This window comes from Rhinopithecus roxellana, chromosome 13 (genome assembly GCF_007565055.1).
Source record: "Rhinopithecus roxellana isolate Shanxi Qingling chromosome 13, ASM756505v1, whole genome shotgun sequence".
Classification (NCBI taxonomy): Eukaryota; Metazoa; Chordata; class Mammalia; order Primates; family Cercopithecidae; genus Rhinopithecus; species Rhinopithecus roxellana.
This window is the reverse complement of record NC_044561.1, coordinates 57,632,538-57,649,561: the sequence shown is the minus strand read 5'-3', so window position 1 is coordinate 57,649,561 and position 17,024 is coordinate 57,632,538. Positions and strand designations below refer to the sequence as shown.

At 52.3% G+C, this 17,024-nt stretch overlaps 1 protein-coding gene across 14 annotated transcripts in view; it reads left to right on the top strand.

The window, feature by feature from the left end:
* Window positions 1-17,024, top strand: part of CABIN1 (calcineurin binding protein 1) — a 169,395-nt gene that overhangs the window by 101,343 nt on the left and 51,028 nt on the right. For all 14 annotated transcript variants that reach the window (XM_030914771.1, XM_030914765.1, XM_030914762.1 and 11 more), the window contains exons 27-28: window positions 431-613; window positions 6,168-6,499. In XM_030914771.1, coding sequence (XP_030770631.1) covers window positions 431-613; window positions 6,168-6,499 — 515 coding nt within the window. The remainder of the gene's footprint in view (window positions 1-430; window positions 614-6,167; window positions 6,500-17,024) is intronic.

Genomic DNA, 17,024 nt, shown 5'->3' with positions numbered 1-17,024 from the left:
TGTTATATTTATATGGTAGAAAAACTACATAATGGTGGCTACTGTGCATCTCTTCCTAACTCCACATTTGACAACAGCACGTTGGTAACTTGAAAATTGCCATGGTGGGAATATTTACACTCCAGAAATCAGTAAGTGCTATTAATCAGGGCTTTCTTTTTCCCTGAGAGTCGGTTGTTAAACATTTACCAGAATACCACTGTTTGGGGGAACACCAGGAGGGTTGACCATGGAGACTGGTGCCTTTGGTGAGTCTCTCCGTGGCCTGTGGGATGGGTTGGGCCCAGCAGTGTTGAATGGCTGTGTTCAGGCCATCTCCTGCAAGGCAGTCCCCAGGCCACTGGCAGGGAGACTCACCATAGGGAGGCCCCCTGTGTTGGAGGTGGTGTAGGTTAATGCTCTCGCCCTCTCTTCCTCCTTCTCCCCTTAGACCGAAGCCAGGACAGCACAGCCGTAGCACTCTCGGACTCCAGCTCGACGCAGGACTTCTTTAATGAGCCCACCAGCTTACTGGAAGGCTCCAGGAAAGCCTACACAGAGAAGAGGCTGCCGGTTCTCGGTTCCCAAGCAGGAGGGACGGGTAAAGACCTTCAGGGGGCCACAGAAGAAAGAGGTATGAAGCTCTAACTCGGTGAATTAGAACCACTTTGAGGTCCTGTGGCAATCTGGGCAGAGCTGAAGGCTTTGTGGCCCAGGGACCTTGGCTGGGCAAGTCGCTTACTCTCTGGGCCTCCGTTTTTTTCCCTGTAGGATGGAAATGGTCCCAGTGCCCTCCCTGGGGTTGTGAGGGTTGAGGGAGGCAGCTCCTGAGGGTGCGCACAGAGCCCAGCATCACATGTGCTCAGGGATGCTTCTTGTTGTTGTTATGACCCTCACAGCCCAGCCCTGGAAAGCTATGTCTGTGACATCAGTGTGCTCTGTTTTTTTTCTTGGTTAATGGTTATTTTAAGTCTTTGGATCCTAAATGTCACAAATGTGTTTTCTTTTCAGTCTGAATCATATGAGGTCTTCAGGAAAAACCTCCCTTTTTTGGGGGTGGGGGGAAGGGGGCCCTAATTTAAGCCTGGGGATATGCCCAGCTCTCCTGGGGGGTCCAGGCCCCCTTTGTAGAAATCAGTTGGCAGAGCCCCACATCTGGGCTTACTGGGAGATCACAGGCAGGCTGGAGCTTTCCTGGCCCCACTCTGAGCTGTGGCTGGTCAGCTGTGGATTTGAGAGCTTTCCCGCTCTGGCCAGGGCCAGGACTTACAGGTGTTTCTCAAACAGTAATAACAACAACCCAGCCCTGTACTCTTTTCTGTGCTGGGCACTGTGTTAATTCATTTGGTTCTCCCAAGCACCCTAGAAAAAAAGCATAATGACTATTCCCATTTTATAGCTGAAGAATCTGAGATTCAGAAGTCTGGAATTTGCCCTCTCAGTCTACGCCCTTAACCATTACCCCATGCTGCCTCTCCAGGTGGGATGGATGGATGGGGAAAAACGTTGGTGATAAACTGCCTCCCTGAGGGATCCAGGCCTTGTCCCAGGAAGTCTCAGAGCAAGCCCTGGCTGGAAGCTCACACATAGGTGTGGCAGTGGAGCCAGAGCCGTTTACACTAAGGAAGATCTCTCCCAGCTCTCTGCTCCCTGCCAGCCTCCCCTGGCTGGACTTAAAAGGGCATGAGACCACATCCCCAGTAAGTTGGAAGTATCCGCATTAGGGGACACCTGGTAGAGACACTAGATAAGAGGGCACAGAATGGAGGACTTACCATGTGGATTTACTTGTATCTAGTGCTCATAGAGAGATGAGGCCACCACCCCACTCTCTCACCAGGCAGTCACTATGCTGTCGCCAGCCAGCGTTGACATTCTGTAACTGATATAAACACACTGTAGGAAGTTTAAAATGGGAAGGAAAAAGGTAACTTACACTCTTAACACTCTAATACAGCATTTCTGGTCTTAAAAATAAGATTTTTAAACTTATTAGACAAGTAAGGACCACCATGTGTGCTCTGTGGCCTGTCAAGCTGTGACTGCTGTGGATGCTATTGTGTCATCATGAACTTCTCTCCCACTTACATGAGGAAGGGGACATGGGTATTGGGGGAACGAAGCAGAGAGTGAGTTGGCTTTGGTCTGGCACAGCCTATACAGGCCCTTCTAGACTCATGAAGAGCGTCCTGCCTCTTCCCTCCTTCCATTAGAGCCAGTGGCTTAAGCAGACAGTTTGTGGGGCTGGCCATTGGTGAAGAGGGTTAGGGTAGGACCAAAGGTCACCACAATAGCTGATAAGCATGAAATGAAACCTCTTGCTTCCATGGCCTCCTCCTCTCTAAGTCCATCTTTTCTTGGTAACCATGGTGGTGAAGTTGATCAACTTCCTGCTGGGAGAGCAGGTATGGCAGGGAATGCTTCCGATGCCCACTGCCAGCACACAGTTCTGGGAGCAGAGCACTCCTCCAGGCCTGGTCTTGGTGAGTGGTGGTCTCTAACACGCACTCCCCTGGACTCCCATTGTGTAGTAGCCTGGCCATCACAGTCTGCAGTGCTTGAGCAGCCTTTGGCCTCTCTGCAGAAAGCCAGGACAGCAGTGCCTAGGCAGTGTTCAGTGCAGGCCCCAGTGTGCTCCACACCCCTTGCCTTCCCAGCACGCCCTCATGGAGAGTCCTATCACCAGCCTGCTGCTTCCTCCGTCATTAATGTTATGGGGTACAGGCCCTCGCTCATGCGTTTTGTATTTGTTATCAAGCAGCGGGGCACTACAGGTCTAGATCTGTACCACGCACTGGGTACCGAGGGAAAGCAGAAACACATCTGACAGCCACATCCTGCCTGGCACTGAGATGCGCTCCCTCCCTCTCACAAGCTGTCACACTGCCCAAGGACCAGCCTCCTTCCTTTAATTCTCCAGAAGCTGTCTTTCTCCACTCTGGCCTTGACCAAGGTGCCTTGAGGAAAGAGCCTTTCCCAGAAGTGACTGTTGCAGCTAGCTGAAGCTCACCTTTGCAGGGGGCAGAGCTTCAAAAAAAAAAAGTCTAAAATATGAAGGTCACAAGAGTAAAGACTTATTTATTTAATTTAGAAGAAAGTTGTCCACAGTTTCATCACTTAAACACAAGCTCACTCTTCTATATCATTCTGAGGGCAAGAGGGTAAAACCCAAAGCAGAGTTGACAACCACCTGTTGTGATCCAGGCAGTGGACACAAGGGCATGCCAGACTGGTCACATCTGCCGCTTCCTGGTCAAGTAGAGGCCTAGTGACGATGCCCGTGTACCACACGCAGGATGGGGTGATAAATGGTTGTGGGGGGGAGGCCGCCCTGGGGGCAGTTGACCTGCCAGTGCCCAGCTTCCTGCCCATCTTGCCTGCCCTTTGTGGAGAGCACCCTCACTGGGCTTTTTTCTCAGACCAGTAAGAGTTTGAGTAAGACGATCTCAGAAGTCAAAAGAGACAGACTTGAGGTCCCTGCTGGGGCATATTTCCGTCTGGGCCTCTCAGCTGTTGGTGTCTTGCCAAGATGTGTAGCCACCTGCAGGTCAGGCTCTTCCATAACCAGGCCCCCTGAGTTCACTGGGCCATCAGTACACATCAGTCCAGAGGGTCAGCTGGAGGCATGTCTGTGCCTCATTCTTCTTAGGACCTCCATGGACTGATGTGGATCAGATGGCTCCTGTGCTCTGTTGGCCTTGGCGTATGCACCACAAGCATTCCAAGCCAGTCTTCCCTGCCTGCGTCAGGCACTGGCCTAGGCTGGAGCAGCCAGAACACATGTTTTACTTGCTTTCTCTTGGTAGAAGGAAGTTTTCTCATCTTCATGCAGTTAGGTTAGAATTGGACGTCCTGGCCTGGAAATGTGGTATGGTCTTGTTGGCATTTCTGACCCTCTTTCTTCCAGTAAGGCAATGGAGGGCTGTAGTGACCTGTGAGGCCTGTTCAGCAGTAGGAGTGGATGCTGTGGGTAAGGTAGCTCACCCCATCTCTCCTGGGCCCCTTAGGCCACCCAGACCCCTAAGCAACTGATTTTTATTGTTGTTGTTTCTGAGACAGGGTCTTGCCCTGTTGCCCATGCTGGAATACAGTGATGCAATCATGGCTCACTACAGCCTCAACCTCCTGAGTTCGAGATCCTCCTGCCTCAGCCTCCCGAGTAGCTGGGACTACAGGTGGCACCACACCTGCCTAATTTTTTATGTTTTTTTTGTAGAAATGAGGTCTTACTATGTTGCCCCAGGCTGGTCTCAAACTCTTGGCCTCAAGCAGTCATCTCACTTTAGCCTTCCAAAGTGCTGGAATTACAGGCGTGAGCCACCGCACTGGGGTTGTTGTTTTTCGGGTTTTTTTGTTTGTTTGTTTGTTTGAGGTTAGGTTTAACAGGCAAAAGAAAGAAAAGAGAGTAGCTCTCTCTCCAAGAGAGGGGCGCCCGAGCGGGTCTTCCCTGCAGCTGGGTTTCTAACTCAGTCTAGGATTGCTGTTTTCTTCTCTCTTTATGTGTTCTAAGATTTCTGGCTGAATTCTTGACCCTCTGCCTGCTTTCCATGAAAATTGTGCTCTGTGTGTCTTTGTGTCCAAGCTCTCAGTGCCTGATGTGAACCGCTGAGAGGCCTGCATCATCATCTGATTCCTCTGTCTCCCCCGTGCCTAGCACAGGGCTGATCCCAGCATTATTATGGCTTATACTGTTTGGTGAGCCACATTTTGAACACATTAGAAACCTGGCACATTTTTTAATAAAGTGATGGTATCCTCTGTAAGATGGATGCCAGCCCTAAGCTGTGGGACGCAGGCAACTTCTTGAGCTCACATGAGAAGACAGTGTAGTGTGGAAGGAGCTAGGACCTCCTGGCATTCAGTCATTAGGGCCACCTCAAAGAGTGGGGGGAGGGGCAGCCCGTGGTAGGCTCTGGGCTTGGGGGAGGGGAGATGCTCTTATGGCTTTTCTTTGCCAGTACCACCGGGGACAGCGATGCAAGGGAGAGAGAAGGGCAATGGCTCCGGGAGAAGGAGTGATGGTGGAGAGCCAAGGACACTGAGGGAGAGCGGTGGGCTGGGCTGCAGGGGAGCAGAGAGGGAAGATCAGACTAATAGCAGGTGGCTGAGGGGAGCATAGGGAGTGAATGCTCAGATTCTTTCCTCAACGAGAATAGTGATGGTGGGCAAGCTGGCCACACACCTGATGTCTGCAGATAGGCTTCGACTTAGCATGCAGGGAACTGGGGGCTTTGGTTGTTGCCCACTCGGCCCTGCCCCAGCTGTCTCCAGGCCACTACTACAATAGGAAGAGGGCTCAGCCATAGCACACCACCTCAGAGCTGGTGCTGCTGGCTGCTTCTCTGGCTTCCTCCAGGCAAGCTGCGCAGGGTGTGTGCCATGCTCCTGCGTGCCTAAGGAGCCACAGACCACAGGACCCCTTGCCTTTGTCCCTTGCTCCCCAGCCCTTTCCATCTGTCTCACCCTCCCAGGCCAGACAGCTTTCTTCTTCTGTAGCCAAGGAGCCTGCACCTCAGGGTATATAGCCCAAAGTCACCCAGGCCACTGTCATCATCCTGGGGCCAGCCCTGCAGCTCCACCACCTAGCCTGGGCTATCTTTATGTGAACTGCTGCCCCATGTTCCCTGGTGGAGCAAGGCTGGGTGTTCAGGAGCTGGGCTCATGCCACCTGAGGGCCCATGTGGGAGCACTTGGCTCACTCACAGCAGCAGCAACCCTGGAGAGGGATTTGGGGCAGGCAGTGGGGCAGGCAGTGGGCCGAGCACTGAGCAGGGGAGCAGGTGTGCTACTTTGTGAACCCTGGCTGTGTTTTATTTGATGATGGTGGTGGCAACACCTGCCCTTTGTGGGCTGCTTCCCCATGCCCCAGCCCCAGAGGTGGAACAGCCTGTGCCACCGTTCAGAGGGGAAGACCCAGAGCCCAGCCCATAACTCCCACTCTGTAGCTTCTGGGTCCCCCACTGTATGCCAGCTGGGACAGCCTGTTTCATGGAGCAGGAGACCTTGGTTGGGGCAGAGCCAGCACTGGGCCCTGTGCCCCCTGCTGCTGGGTCCAGCACCCACTCAGCAAGGGCATTGGTCCAGCCATGCTGGTCACCTCACCGAGGCACCTCCATCGCTGGTGGTAGACCACTGCATGGACAGGGCCTAAAACCAAGGTGATTTCTTTTCCTTCTTCTCAACTGTAGGAAAAAATGAGGAGCCATTGGAGAGTACAGAAGGTTTCCGGGCTGCAGAGCAAGGTGTCCAGAAGCCTGTTGCAGAACCCCCAGCCTCTGCTTGCATCCCTGGCAAGCCCTCAGCATCCATACCCACCCTGTGGGATGGGAAGAAGAGAGGGGACCTCCCAGGGGAGCCAGTGGCCTTCCCCCAGGGGCTGCCGGCTGGTGCTGAGGAGCAGCGGCAGTTTCTCACAGAGCAGTGCATTGCCTCCTTCCGCCTGTGCCTGAGTCGCTTCCCCCAGCACTATAAGAGTCTCTACCGTCTGGCCTTCCTCTACACCTATAGCAAGACCCACCGGGTGAGTGGGCTACCGGGCCAAGGGGGCTTGGATTTTCCCAGGCAGCCGAGCATCTTTGAAGGTTGGTGGGCAGAGCTAAGACAGATTGGAGCTTCATGGTAGCAGCACATGGGAGGGATGGGCAAGAGAGCTGCAGGAGGCAGGGCCAGCTCCAGGAGTGGGCCAGCTTGCCAAGGAACCCAGTGGTGAGGGCCCAGGGTCACAGCCAGGAATGGAGGGAGGAGTGTAGGGGGCCTCACAGCCTCAGGGATAGGCTATGGGGTGAGGGATAAGGATTTCATAAGCTCAACTACTCTTTCCTGTGAGGGCTGTGCAGCGACTCAAACTCTGATGTCGTGCTCCCTCACCCCTGCCATTCACCCATCATCTCAGCGACAGCATGCCCGTCTTCCAGGTGCCCTAGGGGCCCTGCTTACTCTCTGTTCCGGCCTTGCTTGCCCTAGGCCCCATCTCTCCAGCTGCATCTTGCAGGGGCCTCCTTACCATACCCTGCCCCTGGGCTCTTCTCTCTGGTGCAGCTGCCGAAACCATCTTCACAGCCTCTGCTTTATGGGGGCTGGGTGCTAACAGCCTCCTCCAGCTCTTTTTGGAAAGCAGATGATATAGCGATCCTTAACAGCTGTGCCCCAGGCTTAAGTGCTTCCAGGGGCTTCCCAGCCAGACCTCTTCTGCTGGCGTTTAGATTTGGGGAGGTAATGTGACCTGGGCAGGGCCTAAATAGTAGGGGTGACTTTATTTTCCTTCAGTCTCTCCTCACTCACCCAGGAGGTGTTAGGGAGTGTCCTGGTCGTTGTCCTGCCCCATGTAGCTACATTCTAAGGGGGAAGCAGACTTAAAAACATGCAGATGGCCGGGCATGGTGGCTCACACCTGTAATCCCAGCACTTTGGGAGGGCGAGGCAGGGGGATCACCTGAGGTCAGGAGTTCGAGACCAACCTGGTGAATTCCTGTCTCTACTAAAAATACAAAAGTTAGCCAGGCGTGGTGGCACATACCTGTAGTCCCAGCTACTCGGGAGGCTGAGGCATGAGAATTACTCGAACCCAGGAGGCAGAGGTTGCAATGAGCCGCGACTGTGCCACTGCACTTCAGCCTGGGCGACAGAGCGAGACTCCATCTCAAAAATAAAAATAATAAATAATAAATTAAAACATGCAGATGAGTAAAGCAAGTCTCATTTGACCAATACCACAGAGAAAACAACAGGGTGCGTAGAGGGGTGAGGGTGCTGCTGTGCCTCTGTGAAGACACCTTTTATGCTGAGACCTGTATTGTAGGGGACAGCACTGGTCTGGAAGGAAGGAAGAGCACCCAGACAGAGCAAACAGCCCAGGAAGGTGGCCATTCTGGGCTGGCATTGGTGTGGGCGAGGGCCAGAGAGGGCCAGGTGTGGTGGGCAAACAGGGGTGACCTTTAGGGTCTTGCTGTGAGGACTCATTCAGGTCCTCCTCCTAGAGATCTCCTGCTGGTTCCCCCCAGCATCCTCTGTGGAATGTTTGAAGAACCAGAATGGACAGTTGGCCAAGAGATGGGGCCTGGCTTGGCACTGGCTATGTGCAGGAAGTGGCACTTCACAGAATTCTGCTTGGGGGACTAGATACAGGGGTCCAAGAAGGTAAGTGCTCTGTCCCCACAGTGACCAGCATTCTCATGTGGCTTGGTTGATTTCCTCAGGGCACAGCAGGTGACACAGGTCTGGGAGGGAGGGAGTCTCATCATCTGGGGCTTTGGTCTGTAGTTCAAGGTGCAGTGCATGCTGGCAAATGACGGCCAGCTCCGGCTTCCCTGGCTATTGGTGCCACACTGGAGCCTGGCTTGCTCACTGCTCAGCCTGCACTTGGCAGTGGACCTTACCTCTGTACCTCAGACCTTCTGCACCCTGGTGGACCTGGATCTTAATAAACCCCAACCAGCATGTCCCCACTGCTGAAGCTGTCTTTGGGCCTGAGGGGCAGTGGCTGATATGAACTCTGTTGGGCTCACCATTGCTTTGGGAACTTTCCCCCTTCCCTCTTTTGGGAGCAGCACAGCCCACTGCAAGAGCCCACACACACATCAGTGGAACAGACACTAGTAACCATTGTCCTGTCCTCCCTCACCTCTGGTGTCCTTCTGTTCAAGTGCATCCTCAAGCAGCCATACAGCCCCCTCCAGCTGTAGTCAGCTTTGACGAGGATCTGGTGGCCCCCAGTAGTGAGCTCAGACTCTTCCTCATCCTGTTACAGGGTACCTTCTCAAGAAGCAGATGCCGAGATGGAATTTCGGGTACAAAATGTTTATTAGGAATTGGCACCTGTGCAAGGGAAGTGGGGAGGGACAGCAGGTTTGGGTGGGAGGAGAGTTGAGTGGTGATACAGGCCCCACCCACCCACCCTCCACTTCCCCGCTAAATGGCTTTATGTTGAATTTGAAGGAGCCAGTGCATGTAAAGTGCTTAGCTCAGCACTAGACACAGAATGCTGTTATTACAGCCTGCCCCATCTCTTGATGAATATTTTAGAAGTAGGAAACAGTATTTCTGTCAAAATTAAAAGTTGGAGGGAGATAACCACAATTCTACCACCCTAAAACTAGCTGTCTTGGGTCTAGTACAGGTTGAATATCCTTTATACAAAATGCTTGGGACCAGAAGGGGTTTGGATATTGGCTTTTTTCAGATCTTAGAATATTTGCATTATATTTACCTGGCTGAGCCATCCCTAAACCAAAAATCTGAAATCCCAAATGCTCCGATGAGGCTGGGCGCGGTGGCTCACGCCTGTAATCCTAGCACTTTGGGAGACTAAGGCGGGTGGATCACCTGAGGTCAGGAGTTCAAGACCAGCCTGGCCAACATGACGAAAACTTGTCTCTACTAAAAATACAAAAATTATCCAGGCATCGTGGCGCACATCTGTAATCCCAGTTAATCAGGAGGTTGAGGCAGGAGAATGGCTTGAACTGGGGAGGCGGAGGTTGCCATGAGCTGAGATCGCGTCACTTCACTCCAGCCTGGGCGAAAGACCAAAACTCCCTCTCAAAAAAAATAAAACAAAAAACCGAAATGTTCCAATGAGCATTTCCTTTAAGCACCAAAGTTTCAGATTTTGGAATAATTTGGATTTTAGATATTTGGACTTAGGATGCCCTGCCTGTATTTCTTCCCAACTCCAGTACACATGCCCTGTTGATTGTGTGCTTTCAAGACCAGGCACTCCAGGCCCCAGAGGTGTCATCATGCCCCTTCTACTTTACATCTAGGAACCTGGTCTGAGGGTCACACAGAGCTGAGTGACAGACCCAGACATCAGCCCTGGGCAATCTCATGCTGGCCCAGTTGCTGCACTGTCCCCCACACCCTGTCCACACTCATAGTTTGCCATTTTGCTCTTAACCATGAATGCCCCCTTGCCAGGTCATTTTGGTCATCTGTGATGGTCCAGGGTAGGTGGACCAGTTGACCCAGCCATCCCCACCCAGTAGCAGGGATGGAGGCTGCCTTGGGCTGTCTGCACCATTGATGTCAGTATCCCCAGACAACCCCCAATAGCCATCGGCCTCAGTTTCTGCCAGCTTTTCTGTTCGTTGCATTCCCAGGCTGATTTCCTTGGTTCTCAGAAATGGAATGCTGTCTTGAATCTAAGAGAGACCCCTTAAGCAGCAGACACTCCCTACCCACAGCCACACTGCTTACCCACAGATCTGCTTTCAGGAGGCAGCTCTGCAGGTGCCAAGTGTGCCTCAGGTAGCCTTGGGCCACTGAGCTCATTCTAGACCCTGCATATGCTGAGTCTAGGGTGGTTCCTGCTGGCTCCTGTGTTTGCTTCACCCAGAAACCTTTGCTGAGCACCAGTTACCACCACCAAATTGAATGCAGGTTGTTAACACCTAGCTCCCCTGAGAGCCTAAGTCAAGACCTACCTGCTGCTCTGGGGCATGCCATCCTGGGGGCTGCATGTGGCTCTGCCCAGACCTGGGGTGTCAGCTTTGCTGGCAGCAGCTTGTTCACAGATCTGGGGGACACAACTCCATGTTGTCACTGACTAATGTGGAACCATTAACTGGGAAGTAGTTACCACTTTCCAAACACAGCTGTTTGGTAACAAACACTTCCCGCTGTGTATATTTGACAGCAGCACATTTCTTCATAAAATCCTGCTGTGGGCTTGGCAGTGCCTTTTTCTTGTTGCCATCTCACAGCTCACTGGTGGACTGGAGCGTCCAATGTCTGCCTCTTCAAAGGGGCCCACAAGCAGAGCCTGTCTGGAGTTGTGTGGTTGACTCCTGAACCCTTGGGTCTTTCACAGGCATCTCCAGGTGAGGCCCTGCCTGCCCAGGCCTTGCAAAGAAACCGCCTTCAGGGCACAGTGTGCCACTTGCTTAGCTGCTGACAGCAGGGCTTTTTGGGGAGGAGGAGAGAATGTGGGCTCTGAAGCTGGCCTAACCTAGGTTCAGATCCTGGCTCTGCATGGGAACTCTTGGAGGTCCAGGGCTCTTCTTTCCTCGATGAGAATGATAGTGATATGAAAGAATTATTGTGGTAATGAGGTGAGGGCTGCAGTGCTGGGGCAATATCCAACACACCCTGCCCTGCCCTCAGCCAACAGTCCTTCTCACCCCTCTAGTGAGGCCCATTTCTTCAGTGTCTGCATTTCCCATGACTCGTTGCTCCTCCGCCAGGCCCTCTGAGGGCTCCCTGCCTGGGGGATAGTGGCCAAGGGCTAGGTCTGTCCTGAGGGACCTTTGTTGCCTGCCTGAGGATGCCCTCCCACCCAAGGTTGGCACTGCTGCACACAGGCTGCCCCTGGACAACCCCAAGGCAGTCCACCTGTTGCCCTGCACACTGTGCACACCTTAGATGGGGATGATCATTTATGCTGATAGCTGTAAGGGCCCTAATTCTAGCTACTGTATCACTTAGTCTCTGGATCACAATCTTCACCAAGATTTTGAGGCCTGAGTCTACACCTATAGAAACCTAGCTCTTTGAGCCCAGAGAGGCACCCCAGGAGAGACAGCACATGGCATCAGACACCTCTTGTCATGAAGGTTCTGGCCTTTACTGATGGGTGTCCAGGAAGAAGGCCAATGCATAGACACCCCTACCCTGCTCTCCCAGTTGCCTCCTTCTCAGCTGGGAGCTGAGCCCCTTCACCTCCTGCTACTTCTGCTGCAAGGGGTTCAGGGCAGAGGGGGTTATAAGATGTTCCCTGGAGCCAGCAATCTTGAACAAAAACAAATCAATTTCAAAACTTACTACAAATCTATAACATGCTCATCAAAACAGTGTGGAATATTAGCCTTAAAAAGGGAGGAAATTTGGTCACATCAGACAGCATGGGAAACCTAGAGGACATAATGCCAAGTGAAATAGCCAGTAACAAGACAAATACTGAATGATTCCACTTAGATGAGGTATGAGGAGTAGCAGCCTGGCTGTGCTAGCCCATTTGGACCCCATTTCTGTGGCCCAGTACCGATATGGGATGAGCCCAGGCCCAGGGTTTGGTTACAGACAGACTCCTGCCAGGGGGACCCCATGGTGCTGTGTGCTCAGCTAAAGGATCACCAGAGAGTCTGCTGACTTTTGACTTCCAGATCAGCTGGTGCTCTGGTGTGAGCCCGGGTAAAGGACAGGTCAGCTGGCTGTGAACCCCCACCCCTTGCCCACCTATTGTGAGTACAGTATCCCCACCTGCCTGTGCTGCTGGCTCATGTGGGGGACCCGTAGAAGTCAGGACTATCGTGCAGGTTAAATGAGAGGGCCTCTGAAGTGGGCCCTGCGCCATCAGACTGGAGTAGGTGTGAGGGCCTGCTGTTGAGACCCTGCTTTTTGCTCGCAGACAAGTGTTCGGGGGGAGCCAGTGAGCTTTGAGTTCACACTGACTGAGCCAGGACCACACAGATAGTAGAACCTGGCACCAGGAGGGGATGCTGGCCACAAAGCAGGGTGTTCACCTGCCTTTAACCTTTGCTCCCTTTCTGTGGACATAAAAGTGGCCCCTTCCACAAAATGGCGTTGTGCCCTGCCTCACGTGGATGTCGTGAGCTGCTACAGATCCCAACCAACCAGATTCTTGTCAAGCTTTAGTTTGTATAGTTTGCAAAAGGAGAACTTGATATTTTTCTTAACTTAGGAATCTTGATTTTGTACTTCAAAGTCTGTCTGCCTCATGGTTTGAAGATTCTGCTGGGCCCTTAGGGGCCAGAGGAGGTGGGACAGGTTGCCCCCATAATGGCCTGGTCTTCTCTCCTGCAAAGAAATGCAGATTTCTTTTCTTTTTTTTTTTTTTTTTTTTGAGACGGAGTCTCGCTCTGTCGCCCAGGCTGGAATGCAGTGGCATGATCTCAGCTCACTGCAAGCTCCGCCTCCCGGGTTTACGCCATTCTCCTGCCTCAGCCTCCCGAGTAGCTGGGACTACAGGCGCCCGCCACCACGCCCGACTAGTTTTTTTTTGTATTTTTTAGTAGAGACAGGGTTTCACTGTGTTAGCCAGGATGGTCTCGATCTCCAGACCTCGTGATCCGCCCGTCTCAGCCTCCCAAAGTGCTGGGATTACAGGCTTGAGCCACCGCGCCTGGCTGAAATGCAGATTTCAACCGTTTGAATAGGTTTAAGCACTCTGCCAGCAGCTTTTATTACCAATAATATTGTTTAAGCTTGGAAAAGAGAATGAAACTACCCACAACTGTCCCACAAGCCGTGACATGGCAGAAGTGTTTGTGTTTCATGTGCTCCCTCCAGCATGTTTTCTGTGCATCTCTGCAGGTTTGCTCATTCAGCAGCTGTCTACTGAGTGGTTGTCACGCAGGAGGTTCCTGTTTGAGGTGGTGGGGATACATCATTGTGTGCTCACTGGGAGAACACATTGGGCAGCTAGTGATGAGTAGAAAGAAAAATGAAGCTTGGTAAGGGGTTAGAGGCGGGATTGTGACTTTTTAGACAGGGAGATTGGGAAGACCTGTCTAAGCAAGGATCTGAATCAAGTGAGGGAGCCCTGATGGCCACGAGGATATTGGGGGAGAGGCTTCCTGATGGACATACACCCAGCACACATGCCTAGAGACAGAAACAGTCTTGGTGTGACTAGAATCTGCTGGAAGCTGGTGTGACTAAATGGGCAAGGAGGAGAGAGGAAGGAGATGCGGTCAGAGGCTTTCAGGGCCTGGTTTGGCAGGGGAAGAGTTGAGGGAACATCATCCTGAATTAGGTTAAAGCTGTTGCAAGGGCTGGGCATGGTGGCTCACACCTGTAATCCCAGCTCTTTGGGAGGCCAAGGCAGGTAAATCACTTGAGGTCATGAGTTTGAGACTAGCCTGGCCAACATGGCAAAACCCCATCTCTACTAAAAGTGCAAAACCTGGTGTGTTGGGTGCCTGAAATACCAGCTACTCAAGAGGCTGAGGAAGGAGAATCACTTGAACCTGGGAGGCAGAGGTTGCAGTGAGCCGAGGTCACGCCACTGCACTCCAGCCCGGGTAACACAGCACGGCAAAACTGTCTCAAAAAAAAAAAAAAAAAAAATCTGTCGCAAGGTTGTGGAAGAAGAGAGGTTCCATGTGACCTGAGTGTGTCAGAGACACTACTGGGCTGATATATAAAGAGTGAGTTGGGGGTGGCCCGTCAGAGGCCTGGCAGGACACAGATGGCCCCATCTAACAGGAAAGTCTGAAGAGCACTTAATGAAGGAGCAACTTACACAGGCCCAGGCAGAGAGTAGGAATTCACAAGGGAGGAGGAGTGTGGTACCCTGGGCCAACCGCAGTGCCCATCGGGGCTGGCCATTGATGGCTGCCCCACATCAACTCCACAGGGAGGGAATTCAAGGAGTGAGTGCTCTGATCAGATTCCCTCAAACCCACCCAGTAGTCAGAGACCCAGGCGCTTGAGAATGTGTCCACACAGGTAAAGAAAAAGTCAGTGTGGCAGCAGAAATGGGAGGAGACCACAGCAGGGTATCAGGAAGTAGTCTGATTCTAGATGGATTCAGACAGAAGAGCTGAATCAATGGATGAGATAGCATGGGAAACCTAGAGGACATAATGCTAAGTGAAATAGCCAGTCACAAAAGACAAATACTGAATGATTCCATTTAGATGAGGTATGATGAGTAGCAGCCTGGCAGCACTAGCCCAATCAGACCCCATTTCTTTGGCCCAGGGCCTGTGGGATGTGAAGGAAAGAGAAAAGTCAAGGTCAGTCCACAGACAGTCATGCATCCTGCTTCTGTTCTGACTAATGTTGTGAATCAGTTGAGAAGGTTTGCACATCTATCACCTTCAACAACTGTATTTAACTTTTCATATATATATATGAGTAACGTAGAATAGTTATATATATATATGAGTATATATGAGTAATGTAGAACAGAGTTCCCTCCTGAGGCACTACTGACATTTGGGACCAAATAATTCTCTGTTGTGGTGATGTCATGTGCACTGCAGGACTTTCAGCAATATCCCTGGTCTCTACCCACTAGATACCAGTAGCCTTCCTCTAGTTGTGATGACCAAAGATGTTTCCAGACATTGCCAGATGCCCCGTTGGGGACAGACTCCCACCCCCATTGAGAACTATTGCCATGAATCTCTCTCCCCAGGCAACTCTCAGGACTGTTGGGTACATTTCCTTTCCATCTTTCTTCTGCCTACTTTCTTTACACACACACACACATGCACACACACACACAGAAACGTATGCAAATATGGTTCTGCTTTTTTTGTGCTCCCCATGTACTCATAAACTCTTTGATTGCATGACTTCTAATGACCACACACAGGATTCTCGGGGCCGGGGGGAGGGGGCACAGCTTTTACACTAAATCCTTAATATTTGGCTTTATCCAAACATAGACATTCTAATTATAATTTTTCATGATTAGAAGTATCAGGAGTGGTTGGCTTTAAGTCTACCAGGTCTAGCTTTGGGGATATTCATGTCCTAGGTTGCTGGGGTGAGTTTGCAGTAAGTATGTGTCTGCAGCTTATGGATGTCCCCAGCAGCCCACTAGAGTCTCCCATCAGCAGGTAGCCACACACTCCTCTTTCTCTGGTCTATAGAACACTGTACTCCAAGGGCTCCCAGCCAGTCCCCTTTGCATGGGGCAAGGGGTCCTGGGTGGCTCCAAAGGCTGCAGAAGGCCTTCCCTGGCCAAGCCCTCCACCACTCCTGATTCCTCCATTTGTCATGGAACCTGTGAGCACCATCTGTGCCCCCATGCCAATGCCTGAGGTATGGCTAGGTGAAGGGCTGAGCACAGCTGAGGTCCATAGCCACCTTCCTAGCAGCCTGTGGAGCCCTGCTGATCTTGCAGATAGGCTGGCACTGCTCCAGGATCCCCACCAGATAGTTTGCACACCTGGAGTCACTATGTAGGAGTTGTAGAGCCTGACCTCTCTGACCCCTGCCATCTGTCCCTTGTGGGTTTGTGAGGCAGGAGTTAGTTAAGTGGTGAGTGGAACATCATCATTGGTTGTGGCAAGGAGACAGCCCCTGGGGGCAGAGACCCTGGGTGACACAGGCAGAGCACATCCTCCAGGCCACCATACAATAGTGACAGATAGCACCTGGGATCAGGTCTGCCTTCCAACTTTGCACATCTTGGGACAGCAGGTGTCCCCAGAGGGTAGTAGTTGTGTTCCCATCTCCAGCTGTCAACAGGCTTTGCCAAGCCCCCACTACATGCAGGGCCCACGGAAGGCTACAGGTAGGTATGCAGCCACCTCACCCCAAGCTTTTGCTTCCTGTGCAAAGGGAAAGTGAGCCTGGGGAGTTCCAGGAGCTGTGACAGTCAGCCCAATGTGTGCTGTAGTGAAACGATTGCTGGTGGAGTAGTGCGAGTTAGTGGGCAGAGGCTGGCATTGAGGTTTAGCCTCAAGGACTTGGACTGTTGCTTAGCTGGCCCCAGGGAGCGTAGTGCTGGCACCCTGGCCTTGGGCAGGACCCAAGCAGCCCCTCTCATGCCCCATGGCTGTTGCCCTCCTCCCTCAACCTGACATACACTTCCTTCCCATTTTATGAAAGGTCAGACTGCTCAGCTTCCTTTCATTCTTCCTGTGGGCATCTGTTGCACCCTTTCTGTGAGCTTCAAACTAGACTTGTCCTGGAGGAGCCATCAGTAAAGTCAGACTGTGTCCCTGCCCTCATAGGGCTGATAGAGAAGTGGGGGCAGACAGCAGACCCATCTGTGAGACAGTGGAAAGGCTATTTAAGGTGGCCATGGGGCTGTTGGTATAGTATTCCAGGGGAACATCAGGGGGAAAGGTGAGATAGCACCAGGTAGAGAGACCTGCAGGGACCAAGGTGGGAACAAGTGTGGCCAGAGGGCTGTTCACAAAGAGGGGTTGGGGGATGTGGGGGAGATGAGCCAGCGGGTAGGCAGGTAGACTGAGGCATGGAGCTGACTCTTGCCCTGAGGCAGGTGCAGCCCAAAGGCCTTCAAGCAGAGGAGTTAGACGTCCCCTCTGCCTTCTGCTGTGAAGCAGGGATGGTCCAGATAGTGGGCAAGGGAGGACATAAGGTGCCTGTATGCATCTGCGATTCTT